The 14,776-nt window shown below is 42.8% G+C and overlaps 1 protein-coding gene across 1 annotated transcript; it reads right to left on the bottom strand.

The window, feature by feature from the left end:
- Nucleotides 1–55: 55 nt before the first annotated feature.
- cmya5 (cardiomyopathy associated 5) lies at nucleotides 56–14,467 on the bottom strand. The gene is made up of 14 exons (XM_085367270.1): nucleotides 14,009–14,467; nucleotides 12,553–13,198; nucleotides 9,748–12,426; nucleotides 6,715–6,810; nucleotides 6,407–6,625; nucleotides 6,296–6,318; nucleotides 5,646–5,770; nucleotides 5,419–5,553; nucleotides 5,115–5,261; nucleotides 4,739–4,886; nucleotides 4,501–4,634; nucleotides 3,915–4,032; nucleotides 3,665–3,841; nucleotides 56–3,573 (listed from the first exon to the last, which is right to left on the bottom strand). Exons 1-14 carry the CDS (start codon nucleotides 14,122–14,124, stop codon nucleotides 3,321–3,323), a joined length of 5,016 nt encoding a protein of 1,671 aa, XP_085223396.1. The 5' UTR covers nucleotides 14,125–14,467; the 3' UTR covers nucleotides 56–3,320.
- Nucleotides 14,468–14,776: the final 309 nt, after the last annotated feature.

The raw sequence follows: 14,776 nt of genomic DNA, 5'->3' as shown, positions 1-14,776 counted from the left end.
CTCTAAAAAACAAACAAACAAAAAATGAATGGAAGCATAACTATATAAATACAAGAGGCTATTTTAAGATAACGATGAGAGATTTTGTTTGGAAGAGAAGTGACAGTGCATGTGAGGCTTTAAAAAAGAAAAAAAGAAGCGTGCATGTATGTGGTCAGCGATGGATTGCTGTGAAGTGGTGCTTGATGAGAAAGACACAGAAAGTTCAAAGAAAAAGTTCAGCAGGGAAAATCAGCAGCACAGTTTAACCTCTGAATGTGGACCACTCGGCAGATTTTCTTTTAACCTTTTCACTCTTTTTTTTCTTTCGTTTAAAGGACACCTTCGAGACCTTGGTCACTACAGTAGAGCACTTTTAAGCTAGAGCACTTAACATGTTTTACCACCAAGGATCTATTTTAAGTACCTTCCTCGTGTCCACTTTAAAATGTTCCATAAATTCTGTTCACATTTGAATGGGTGTAATGTACAGTATGTGCGCGGACATGACTATAAGAGTAACTAATTTAACTTATTTAACTTTGTTTCAGCTCCTCTGCTGTGTACAGAGTGTACAGTTGTAAATATTGTTATGAGGATAATCAATGAAATTGACTTCCTGTTTCCTCTAAAAAGGAGCAGCTTGTTCAAAATGTTGTTGCTAGACACACGAAGGTGAGAGAAGGGCCATCCATGCATTATATTTGTGTGTGACCCGAGGATCATGGTTTTTTTTTTGTTCACGATGTCATGTGGCTGTAAGAAAATACTCACTTCTGCTGTTGCTTTCGTTTTCTTTTTTCCCCGCTACCATTTTCACTCAGTTTTGTTTCAATTTTGTGCTGCTATAATTTCCTGTGCCACAGACTGAAAGGGTTGGAAATGTCTCATTAGTTATCTTGGTTTGTTTTGTTTTTTTAAACACTATAATTTGGACCACAAAGTTAGAAATTCCCTCGATGAAGTGTTTGTACTCCGTGTGATTCCTTTATATGATTTCTCTTCACTTCAGACCTTCAAAAACTCACTTCATGGCCGCATGCCCTTGAAAGCACCGTGCTCTGAAACAGATGTGCTGGGGGGAAGGGGGGGGGATGCTGGTCAGCCGTCTTGTAAGGACCATAAGGGAAAAGTGTGCCTTCATGACTTCTCGTGTCTTGTACAAGTGTCAACATGCTAACTGTGTCCTTCATCATTTTGATACATATATCCAAAATTATATTTGTAATGTCTGTTGCTCACAATCTGTAAGTGTCTATTAAATTACATATATGATAAAAACGGTTTCTGGCTTTTCCCCCCAGTATTGTTGAATATTGTGGCGTGATTGAATAATAGTCAAAATGTCCTCTAACACCAGACAAGAACTTTCTCACAGACTCTCGCCATCCTGTTTAATTTCTGAATGCTGATCTTTCCTCCATCCTCAAACCAAGCCAACGCATCAAGGCATGCTTTTGGGTTTTTCCAGTAACAATTACAGAAGATTTCTCTGTTGCCTGCCGTACCTCTCTGACTGACTGTGATCATTTGTTTAGATGTTGGGAGGATAGAGGGCTCTTTGTCTGGTTTTGGCCTTCAGCCTGGAAAAAATTTATCGCAGAGAAAGCTGAGAGGAAACGACGCATACTTGACTCCAGGTATTGTCCAAGTCGGTCACATGAAGGCGAGTATCCTGCTCAGATTTCTCCTGGATGGTTTGGGAAGCGGGTGCAGTAGCTGGAAATAAATACCACATTTTGGATCTGTTAGAAATTTCAGTCATCTTCTGCCTTTCTGTGCTGGAACAATATGTTTGTCAAGTAATATTAAATAGCATCAAGAAAAATCTGGTGGCTCCAGCAGAGTGTTGTCCACCACAGGAAGGCTGTCCCTCTTCAGAGGGCTTTTCTCCAGGTTCCAGCCGAAAAATCCAGTACATCACATGGAGCATCTGGTCACTGATGTGTTGCATGTGTGTACCCTCCACATTTCTGCTCCCTCCCTCTTTCCATTTTCCCAGAAATGATAAAAGGTGTCAGAGGTGAGTGAGAAGGGGGAAAGGGTGTGATTGCCTGGAAAATAATGATGCAATAACTGCGAATGTCCTCTCCAAAAGCATGTAACTGTGATGACCACTTGTGGCTCACAAACCTTATAAAAGGGGATTTGAAAGTCTAAATATGGGTGGAAATGCGATCTTTAGGACAAAGACCAAAAAAGAAAAAAAGCTTGTCTGGAAAATAATTAGATTTAAGTTTCTTTCTGTGGTCATTTGGTTCAGATCAGGTTTACAGTTCTCTCCTAACTTCCAGAAAGATTATTTTTAAAAAAGACAGTAATACAGTTAACGGAGCACCAAGGCCCCCTAGTGGTGACATATTATTAGGAAAATGAGTCAAAACACATCTGCAGCACAGAGGTGTTTGGTCTCTCTGTGACAGCTGAGACAGGCTTCATCAAACCCTGAACCTGATAAGGGGAGGATGGCTGGATGGTAAATGAGTCTAACCAATTAGTTCAGTTGAGCAGATAGAAAAATAATCATGTTCTTTCAGACCAGAAAAATCCGTTTTTACAAGACAGAAGAAGAAAAACAGCTGATCTGCATTTGTTGACAGTCACACATAAGAAACAAAGAACTGATTACATCTCTTTAAAAAGGTTATTTACACAAAACAAACATATTCACATTATGAAACAGTTTAAAAAGTGCCACAGTGTATGTTTGGAGACACAAACTCAGTCCAAAACTTTGTGGTGACAAAAAAAACCCAAAAAACCTTGAGTAATAATTTGTTGAAGGACTAATTATGCAGAGGTTGTGTTCAGATGTCTATATGTTATTAGAGCATTTACTAACAGCATCTGTGGTGAAGGGATTGAATGAACTGGGTGAAATTAGAAAAACGTTTACAAAAACAGTAAAAGATTGTCACATGTTTGGTTCAGAATTATAACATTTTTCACATTTCATTTTTCATTCTCGCTCATCAATGGGGGAAATAAATCAAAGCACTTAATTTGAATCCATTTATATGAAATAGAAGCTCTATTTTCTAAATTGAAAGTGTCCTTTTTAGGTTTTTTTTTAACCTAGATACATATATAATTTGAATTCAATTGCAGAAAACTAGCTTTTAAAGCTTTATGTGGTTGAAGTACTGATAATAATAACTTAGATTTGTATTCCACCTTTCAAGAAACCCAAGGATGCTTGAAGTGATCGTTCTTCTGTCAGCTAACAACACACAAACCCATATATTAGCTTTAGAGGAATCATCTCTTCTACATTATTCTTCAACATTTTAAGAGTCCATCGTGACCTGTAAACTCTCCACTGTGTTAGGCTACTAGCAGAGCTAGCTGTCCTTGGTAAACTCCGGCACCACCGGCACCATGCTGAGCTCCAGGCTGCCAGGCAACTCCAAAGCCAGAGCGGGCTGGCATGGCTGAGTGAAGTTCTGTCTGAAGGTGCCTAATAACTGACCGCTTTGGGCATTGTAGAAAGACAGACGACCGAGCTGGTAGTCCAGGAGAGTGCCCACTCTGTCAGGCGTCTCAGTTACAAACACGCTGGACTGAATATCATTATGGAGTAACTGATACCTGAAACTATAGGGGCAGAAAGACAGAGAAAAGTGGAAGTTAAAGACCAAAACTATCAGAAACATCACAGCAATGGGTGAAAATTCCTTATGTTTACCCTGATGGTGAGGGAGTACATAACAAACACCAGGACAGGCTGTTTTCCCCCAGTGAGCTGTTTCTGTTGGCTGTGCTGTATGCCACTCCGAGCCTGTAGGCCGTACTTTGTGACACGCTGGTTTCCCAGTAATAGATCCCTCGTGCTGGCAGCAGCTCACCAAGGATGGATGGACACCTTTAGGACACGATGATTTTAAAAAGAGTATTCCTAATAAGGTCTACTGGATGTGTTCTTGGGTTACACTTACTGTGTGTCTGTGAGCGAGGTGGTTTTGTGTGCATCCTGGGAATAGTGCAGAGTGGTCTGGTTCTCTGAGAGCTGGAGAGCAGGATGAGCTGATGCCTTCAGCAGGTGGAACCTCGTGCCTCAAGACAAAAGTAACAGACAGTATAAAAACATAAGCAGGGGAGCAGAGATTCTGTAGGGTGGTTGCACACCTGTGAACATAAAATCATCATAATCAAGATTTCCGTGGACTGTTCTTTTTACCAATTTAAATGAACTCTACCGATTCTGCCAAGTAGAGTAGTATTCAGTCAGAATTATACCAGAAGCTTATTGATGGCTACCAAAAAACATCTCTTGGGTGCAACTTGCTAAGCCTGCATGCATACTTTTGACCCTGTGTGGATTAGAGAAAAAAACAAAACAATTCTTGTTCTCTTGTAAGGCATTAAAGATGTATGCTGCACATCAACAGCATCATTACAGCCTGGAAAAAGAACAATACAAAGAAATCTAAAGCACCACATTACTGTACCATTCATGCCCATGATGTCATGTACATCCTTTAAATTTCTAAACATGATTTGTGAAGTGTGTGTTCTTGATACCTTTTGTGGAAATGAGTGCAGCCTCGCTCTGTTCACTGGCTCCAGCCTCGTTCACAGCTTTGATGTAAAACAGGTAATTCTCACTGGGCTGCAGGAGAATCTTTTGCTCACAGGTTTTGATACCTGAGATGGATCTGGGAGTCACATCAGCAAAAATATATGCACAAACAAACATTTTACATAAACATCTAGTATAGTAACATGTGTCAGTGTGCTTACCGGTCTGGTTAACACCCACCTGAGCCCTTCTCCTTCCAGTTCATACTGTCGGCAGTACTCCAAAGTGTAACTCTGTCCAGGAGCCCGTTCTGCTGAGCTCCACCTCAGAGTAGCTGAATCCCACAGGATGCTGCAGCGCTCTGTGTCGATCACTGGCACTGAAGGAGCTGCCAGAGAGAGACAACTAATGAAAAGTACACCTTTATGGTTTTGCAGGACTTTTCTTGCTTCGTCTGTAAACTACAAACAGCCAGATTGCTTCCAAGCACATTGTCTTAATATAGCAGAGGAGAAATCTGAATTCTGTCAAGCATGTCAGGAAAAAATGAAAGCAGTTCTTCAACTTTTTTATCAGACAACAGATGTGTTGCTATAAGTCCAGCGTGCAGACTGACCAGTTCTGAAGGTGAGTCTCTCGCTGGGCAGAGAACAGCCTGTATAGTTGACAGCCATCACCCAAACCTTGTACATCTTGTCAGATTCTAGGTCCTCCAGGACACAGTAACTCTCCTTTACTGTCACACGGTACTCCTCTGACACAGCTGTGGACCACAGATATAAAACACCTCAAATGTAACCCTGAAGACAAACACCTCCTTACATTTATATACTCAGAAACCTTTTAATTTGTTCACTGTTCAACATCATTATTAGTCTTCCACAATTTTCCAGTTTAAGAAACATCCTGTAAGTATTTACCGCCCTGTGGATCCTCCATGCAGTAGACCTGGAAGCAGTCTATGATATCTCCAGGGTTGACTTTCCAGTAAACTGTGACGCTGGTGCTGGTGGCTGAGCCCGGCTCCTGCGGCAGCAGTGTCGGCCTCTGGGGAACTGAGACACACAGCAGGAAGCTTTATGCCACATATACGTACGTGTGATAGCATGAGATCTGCAAACACAGGGTAAGCTCACAGCAGACCCACCTGGGATTCCTTTTCGCTGTGCGAGGTTGGAGCTTGAAGTGTTGGCCTTGGCATAGTCCTCAAAGACCAGCAGTCCCTTGGGACCCAGCTCCATTGTCGAGGCTGAGTCCAGAGCTGCTGTAAGCCTGACCATAAACCACAACGTGAATCAGCATTAAAGTGTGAGCGATCTGCTCACTTGTCCAACTTTATCATCCAGTTTCCCAGACATAGATTAAGCCTGAACCTAACCTTAAAGAAAAATTCAGTGACGATGGGAAACGCAGCCTATATGTTATATATTTCTATGCTATGGTAGATCAGTTAGAAACCCTCACCCATGCACACACCACATGGATCTTTATTTTGTGGCAATCAGTATAATTATAAAATCTGTCTTCTGATGATACTGACCTTCACACCTCTTGGCAAAACTTTTTGGTGTTAAATTCATGTTTTTGGTTAAATAAATTAGCGCTTTTTGACTTTTTGTCACGGCTTCTTAGATATGTAATAATAAAACAAAAATTCACTCATGCATTTTAATATCCAGCATACCGGCATGCTCCACAGGTTGAGGTTCTGGAGGTCAAGCAGCATGCCAAACTGGTTACCACTAAAGTCCTGGGAAACCACACTCATTCCCAAATCTTTAATTGAAAGCAAATTACCTTGCATGAATGTCTTCAGGCGACTAGTGGGGGAGCAGATTGAAGAAGATTTTATTAGAAATTTGACACAAACCCTCATGAGCAATAAACCCGAGGAGCTTCAGGACTCACGCTGGCCTCAGTCTCAGCCTCTCTGCTTGCGGTCTCCAGAATGGCCTTGGCCGAGTCAATGCTCTCCTGGAAGGAGACAATCTGATCATAGAGCTGCTCCAGCTTGGTCTTCTTTTCCTCCTCCATGCTGACAGACATGTTATTGTACTGCTCCATCACCACATCCATCATCTCCTTGTTCTGAGCCTTCATGGCCGCCTCGCTCTCTATGAACTGATCCTGAGCCAGACGAACAGCAAAGAGAGGCTTTTGATTAAACTCTACCATGAGCTAACAGTGCTGCTTAGAGCAACTAAAGCATGCTTTACCTCCACAGAGTTGTAGGCAAGCTCCAGCTCTGACACCAAGTCCTCGATGTTCTCCGATCTCTCCTGAAGCTCTGAGATCCAACCACTCAGCGACTCCTGTTTTACAAACACTTACAGGTTAAATGAAGCTTGTGCGTAAGTTCAGTAACGAAGATCTGCAATCACTCATCTCCCTGCTTTCCTGGGTGCTCAGCTGCTTTTCTGGTCTTTACATCACTACTGCTTCCCCATCCTGTCAGTCTCAATACTGACATCATTACTCTAGTCCAGTCATCTTCTTGCCCACCTTCTTTGAGCCAATCAGCATCCACTTTGTGTGGTTTAAATCTGTGTCCTCGTCATTCTCCCTTTCAGACTCTCCTCCCCATCTCCACCTCACAGACACCTCAGTTAAAGCTCCATCCAAGAAGGCTTGGATGTAGTCATCATCTTCAGCACCACCAGCATCTAGACTTCGGGGGGCTCCTGTCCTAAATCCTGTCAGTGCTGGGATTTTGTACCACCATCGTCAAAGTCTAATTGCTAAAAAGTTTTTCTGTCTCAATAAATGATGTTCAGTTCTTCCAAGTGATCTCTTCTTATTGAAATATCAGTTGTAAGCACTCTGACAATAATGCAAAGGTGCGAAGTGAAATATTTTGCATATGATGCCAAAGCTGAGCCAAAGCTCTCTCAGAGTTTGTAACCTCAAAAGATTATAAAGTTTTAAAAAAAATCTAGCAGATAAACAAGAATACAGATCTCTTTGTGGGCTGGTATCTCTGCCAGGGTTTCACAGAAGGTGTTTCATCTTTCACAACATTATTAACCAACTGAAAACAACATGCTTTCTTTTTTACTCATGATAACAACTTCTCAGTTGCTCTGTCGAGTTCTTTATCTTGTTTAAAGATTAAACAAATCCCTCCCGCAAGTTGTTACTATTCAGAGAGATAAAACGGGTTCATCCTGAAGTTAAAATACGAGTCTGCTGCAGCTTTAAGGAGAGCCATCAGAGACGCTATTCCAGGAAGAAGAGCAGCGGCGATCCCCTGTCACCGCTTCAGCACAAGCAGCTCACATTTAACTGGGTCAAGATGTGGTCACTGACCGCTCTCTGCTCTCTGCTAAGAGTCTTAACAGGTGTTTGAAGGAGAACGTGTGAACATACCTGCATACACAACCCTGGGCCAGTCACACAGAGATAGCCTTTAGCTTTACCAACAGCCAGACTTTAGTCATATGTCTGAATGTATTCAAATAAGATTTTTTTTCCAAACAACAGCCACTTCTTTGAGTTATTAACAATCATGACCACAGTAAATTTTCAAAGAAGTAACTGTGGTCTTGAAAAGGTATTTCCCTTCACACTGCCGGCTCCATAATATTCAACCACAAATTATGGGCCCTGACATCTTAGTTCTAAATTAGTCTGAGGGTCAGCTGGCTAATGTTTGATGCTTAAAATAAGCCAGTCTTTATTTTTCTGAATGCCATGAATTTCTCATCTAAGAGCAGATTTATAACATTACAGAGCACTTTAACACGTGTTTGACAAACAGCCCCCTGTGCATGTAGAAGTGAAGCAGTACAATGCAATTTCTAGCTTGGAGAACTGGACCGGACACAGGTTTGCTAAGTTTCCTTGGTGAGCATGCCAGGATCAATTTTCCTCCTCTGTGGAGTACTTGAATATACTGCACTTCTTGGTGCTGAAGTCAGACTTAGATTAGAGCTTTGCTCTTTTGATCTTTATGTTGTTTACTCTCTAGAGCTGTCAATACTTCACATAAATATGGTGGATCGCACATCATCAAGACCTGGTTCAAATATCAGCTGGAAATGACATTCAATCTTTCTTAAAATTGTTCCAACTTTCTCTTCATTTAAGTGCCAGAAGTCTGACATACCCCTCTCCTGTTGTCAGGTGTTTCCTGACAGACCACATGGAAAAGCCAAAATAACTTATCCCTTAGTGAGGCGTGTGTGTTTAGGCGTTTTCTCTGATTGTTGCAATAAAATGTGTCTTGAACCTTCAGCCTAAAAATGCAGATCTGTGTTTGTTTGCATTTTAATTTGAGGAAAAAGACTAAAATAGCTGATTGTTAGAAGGTTTCATCTCCACACGTGATGGCTGACCCTAAGCTCACCCAGAGGTACAGCGAGAGAGGAAAGCGCGCCTGTGTGTGTGTGTGTGTGTGTGTGTGTGTACGGATTGCATATCATTTTCTACGTGATGATGTCACACTGGACCTTTGCACCGATCAAAGCAGAGCATTGCATCACTACAATTCAATGTGCTTGGCTGCAGCCTGAGAAGTGGCGGCCTGTTGGCATTGAATGGAAATGTTGACTAATCTAAGACCAGTTTATTATAAACTAATGCCCGTAAAATGTGTGATGTTCATAACAAGAGTTCATAACACTGGTGAGATGTAGGATAATGAGCTGCTATTTGATCGCAGTACTCGTCAGTCATGAGTGTGGTTTTTGTGCTGTGTCAGCAGCTACATGTTTGAATGATGAAACAGTCGGGAGCCACTTTGACCTTCTGGAACCAGAGAAAATAAAAAATGTTGATTTGATTTTACGGTATAAAAACTGGTGTTCTGCTTTGTTCAGTTCATGATGCTGTGCTACTTTTTGTATTGCACTCTATATCATAGTTCAGAAAGGAAACTATATCCTGACTACTGCTCTTGGCTTTGTTTTTAGGCTTTAGGAAATAACCACTGTAGGCTAGGTAACCCCTTACAGGCTGTTTTAGACAAAATCAGGTGAGGTACCATAGAGAGCAATTACTTCAGCATTAGTTGTAGGATGTAGGTCCTTTCCCAGCTGCCATAGGGCGAAAGGCAGAGCACAATCTGGACAGATGGCCGTTCAAATTCACACCAAGAGGTAAATTAGAAACATCAATAAACCTAACCCCGAGAACTGCATCAACCAGAGAGAACCAGACATGGGGGAACATGCAAACTCCACACAGATAGTGCTAACCGCTGCTCCACTGTGCTGCCCTGCGTGTGTAGCTGTGCTTCAATATTAGATTACCTTTATTTCTTCGTAAGCCGTATCCACGGCAGTCACATCGTGGCTGTGATGCTCTCCAGACATGCAGTCTTTCTCTGACATCAGAAATCCACAGGTGAGACAGAACCAGTCCATCCCCTGTAACTCAGCAGCTAACTGGGCCTGCATTTCCTCCTCTGCGTCGATTATTTCATAGTCAGCCTCAATCATTTCTTCTTCTTCTTCTGGGAAATAATCTACCTTCTCTACCACCATCTCTTCATCCTCTTCTTTCTTCAGAGTAGGCTGTGGTAATAGCCCAGCCACATCTCTCTGTGTTTCAGGTTCTGGCATCTCCTTTGCATCCTGTTTAGAAATCACTTCATATTCCATCTCAACATCAGGCACATCTGGGCACTCTGCTAATCCCCAATCTTGCTCCATTTGTTGCTCAACATCCTCTTTGTGCAGATCAACATGTGGAACTAGATCTGCTTTAATAACGCTCGTTTCTTCCATCTCGTGAATCTCTGCCATCTGTTCTACGACTGTTTGTTCAGGATGTATTTCCTCTCTGTGCACTTCATATGAATCCTGTTGGGGAGTAAAGATGATTTTGTCTTCTTCTATGGGTCTCTGAATCTTCGCCTCCTTGGAGTCAGCTTCCTCTACAGGTGCAGGTGGCGAATAGTCCATATCGAAATCATTCCTGGTTTGTTCTTTTTCTTCTGCAGAGGTTTCTGGTTCTACTTTGACTTCAGGCTCCATCATTGTTTCTTCTACTAGTGCCTGAAGTTCAGCTGTGCTGTTAGACTCAGGGAGAGGAACCGTATCTTTCTCTGACCACTGGCTGATCTCTACATCCATCTCTACAGCTTCTCCTTTGGGGACGAGGAGGATTAGCTCATCACCTACGGTCACTATGTCTTGAACCAAAGTCCTACTGGTCTCTGCGGGTACTTTAGAGTTTGTTTTGTCTGATCCACCATCAGCCATGTCTTGTTGTGTCTGCTGAGTTTTAAGGGTTGCATGAAGTTTCTCATCTGCATCTGTCATGACTGGTTCTGAAACAGGCTTGGTTACTTCAATGGACGTGGCTGTGACCTCTAACCCTTCTTTATCCAACTTGTCCTCAGCAGTAGTTTCCCCTGTCAGAGGTTCGTGTCCTTCAGGAATACTTCTCACTTCCTGAAGATCGACACAAACTTGGGTTTGAATCTCTTTTTCATTCACTGCTTTTTCCGTTACCTCCACAACAGTGTGCACTGCAGCATCACAGTCTGTGATAACCTCAACAGGTCCAACGTCTTCGGCTTCTTTGTGCTGTGACGCTGGTGTTTGAGCCGAGGGTTCAGTCAGAGTGAACGTTTCCTGTGTTACAGTCTCAGGTTCCTTCACTTCAGCTAAGTCCTCTGCTTTGGTTACTAGTTCTTCATCAGCAGACTCTATTTTGGTGTCAGAAACAACCTCCTCAGGCAAACTCGTCTTCCAGGCTTCTGCTTGTACTTCAGATATATTGACTGCAGGAGGCACCTCACTGCTTACAGGTTCTTCTATATCTGCACGCACTACAGGTGTCTTCTCATCAGTCTTTTCTAACACCTCCTCACAGGCATGCTCAGGTTCAGTGCAGCTTTGCTCACACTTTTTTTCTTCTTCTCTCTGATGACCCTCACTCTGTTGTGTATGGTCTACTTTACAGTCCGCCTGGTGAGTTTCAGGAAGTGGCTTTTCTGAGCTGCACTCAGAAGACTCGGTCTTGTCTGTCTTATCTTCAAGCTTCATTTGTTGATCTTCCATTTTTTTCTCTGGTGGTTTAGACTCTTGACCTGAATCTTCCGAGGTCACTCCTATAGTCTCCTCCTGAGTAGCCTCAGAGAGTTGCACTTCCTGCACCTCTGGTTCCTCCTTCTTTACCTTTTCTTTCTTTTCTTCTTCTGGCACTCGTATTAAACATCGAGTCATTTCAAACTTACTCTGCGGCCACATCATCCTTCCTTCGCTCTCACTGGCCACCGGCTCCGGTTGAACATCCAGCGTAGGAGATTCGTCTTTTAAAATGAACTTCTCCAGGTACCCATGTGCCTCCTCTGAATCTGACAAACGTCTCCTGTAAGACTTCTCAGATGCCACGCTCTCTGCCTCAGAGTATTCCTCATCACTCTTCCTCCTCTCACCCACAGCATCCTCGTAAAGGTCAGAGTACATGAAGGACATGGCAGTGGGCTCCTCCAGCAGGATCGGGTCAATGATCTTAGGAGGTCCAGGAGAGATAAAGATGGGCGTGAGAGTGGTCTCTTCACTCTCAAACAACACTGATCCGCTCCCTTTCGTTGACCTCTGGCTTTCTCGTCTGCTTCTCATCCCTCCTTGGCTTTCAGTCTTGTCTTCTTCTCTCTGATGTAGTGCATCAGCAGGAAGTCCTTCTCCATAGAAGACCTCATCAAGGTGTTCCCCAACTATATCTACGTCCGAAACAAATACGAAAGAGTCCTCAGATGCAGAGGGGGCGCCTGTGGCTGTTTCTCCAGCAGGCTTTTGTTCCTCAGCTTGGAGTTTTGCTGCAGGCTGTTTAAACTCCTCCTGCAGCTCTGCTTGTTCTCCAGAAGCCACCACATCCAAAAGGGTAAACTTCTCGAAATAGTCAATGTCACCGGTGCTTTCTCTCTGAGTGGGTGTGTGTCCACGCTCTGTGTCTGCTGATGGCTGAGAAGAATCTTGCTGTGGAGAAATTAAAATCAGCATCTCAATCCAAAAAGTGCACTGTAACACTTAAACTGACAAATGAAGCATAATAAAGATCACAAAGTTCATTATAACAATCTTTCAAATGAAACAGAAAAGTACCTCCTGGTGTTCCAGTATTTCCTCCCCCTCTGGCAGGACTTGATTATGTTGCAACGTCCACTCAATGTGATTATGAGACTTGATCTTTGGAGTCTGATCCAGATAAGACAAATTGTCCTGCAGCTCTGTACTCTCCTCCTCGTCCACAGTGGGTAGTTTAGAGGGGACTCTAATGTTAAGAATCTCATAGCCCTCTGAAATCAAACTAAAAAGCTGCTGATCTTTGCTTTTGATTTCCTCCAAGTCCGTCTCTGTTTTGCTGTTTTCCTGCTTGACATTGGGAAGTGAAACCTCTGCCATCTCCGGTCTCTCCACGCCTAGAGCTGAAGCCGATCTTGAGCTACCAGGTCGGCTCAGCCTGTCCCCGAGCCTACTGCTTCTTCCTCCAGACCTCGTCCTCCTGCGGACTACTTTCTCCTCATCAAAGACGATGGTGATCTTTCCTGCAGCTCCAGAGCCCTCCATACTGTAAGCTTCAGAGGTGGAGCTCGTCTCAGAGGCCCACGGAGTAGAGCAGCGGCTAGAGGCCGTCTCCCAAACAATACCACTGTCCTCGCTCTGAACTGTTACCATCGAGAACGACGGATCCACCATTAGGCATTGGAGCTTGGGCTTCACCGATGGGTCCTGGACAACTTCTCGGAGACTGAAGGAGAGAGGAATTGACAGAGTGAGAGGAATGAGGAGGGAGGAAGGAAAGGCATGACTGCAAGAGGAGATCTTTTTTGGCACAGCTCATGGAAATATAACCTGAGGACAAAGCAATTAATCAAATCAAAACATATTCGAGCAACATTTTGGACCACCGAGGCAGCTGAGTTAATCTAAGATGAAAGCACAGTAACACCAGTTAATCTTTTCTCAAGATGATCACTTGAGATTTGCAGATCTCCAGCATTAGACCAGGTGTTTGGTGCGGAGCTGCCAGTGAGAGTGATGATCTGAAAAAATAATGATCTGATGCGCTCTGAGCCATCCCTCCGGCTATGAATACACCAGAGCCCCCTGAGAGGTGACGTCCCAAGGCGTCATTCATGTAATATTAGAAAAGCGAAGCCTGGCCTTCTGGGATGCATCCAACATATCAGTTTCTTCTACTATTTATGAAATGGGAAGAATAAGTAGAGGAAACTAGTATAAAAATGAGATGTAAAACATGTTGTGGTGAACAACATCGAACAACATATAGCTGCCACACCGACACTTCTTTACGTGATTATTTAAGGCATTAAGTTAGATTAATGGAGATTAATGGAAACTAAATTGAGTTTATGTTTTCCAGATGGAGATGAGCTACATCTTCTCCTTTCCTTGTTTATAACAAATTATTTGATGCTAAGAAGCTCAGAGACAAAGAGCTAACATTTTATAAAAAAATCACTCTAAAACAGAGATAATATGAATAAAAATGAGGTTATTCAGATTCTTTTTTTCTTTTTCTTTTTTTGTAAATCACCTGTTTTGTAGCTCTTCCAATTCATCTTCATCATCCTGGCTCATGACATCTGAAGCTTCACACTGAAACTCCTGCAGCTCCGTCATCTCCGAATACAGACTCTCACATTCGTCCATCTTGGTAATTTCCCCCAAATCTTCTCTTTTCAACTCCAAGTATTGTTTTTTAGAGTCCTCCTGATGTTTTGAGTCACTCTGAATTGGTAGTCGGTCCGCCTGTTTGTGTCATTCTAAGTTGGGAGATGTCCATCTGACTCAGCGAAGGACAGAAATAGACAGAGCCGGGAATGAAAAGTGGGGAGTCAAGTAAGACAAGGGCAAAGCAATTGGTGGGGGTGCATATCAGTAGAGACTGAGTCAAACACACAAACAGCGAACATTAAGAATTTAGAGTTTCAAAATTTTTTAAAAAGCAGTGTTTCATTGCACCTTTGTGTGTGCCAGTGGCAGCTGATATGACGATATGACTTTAAGTTCAAAATCCCCTTCCCCCAGTTAAATATAGGCCATGTGCTGAAACACTACGCCTGCCACCCCGCTGCTGGTGGCAACACACACCCACATATCTTGTAAGCTATCTAACCGCTGACCAGAACTATACAGGAGTCATAAAACAAGTTGTAATAGAGCGTCAAACCATAGAACAAAAAGCAAGCGGCACACTGCTGCCAGAGGAGGCTGCAAATAATATAATAAAAAAGATCATAATTTCTCTAAAGAGCTTTAGAAAAGATTATACACATAAGCTCGTGAAGGGTGAGGTTGAATA

This window comes from Diplotaxodon limnothrissa, linkage group LG12, assembly GCF_057381915.1.
Source record: "Diplotaxodon limnothrissa isolate DT_005_m linkage group LG12, D_limnothrissa_male_GT1.1, whole genome shotgun sequence".
NCBI lineage: Eukaryota > Metazoa > Chordata > Actinopteri > Cichliformes > Cichlidae > Diplotaxodon > Diplotaxodon limnothrissa.
The sequence above is the reverse complement of the archived record's forward strand: the minus strand, read 5'-3'. Positions and strand labels throughout refer to the sequence as shown.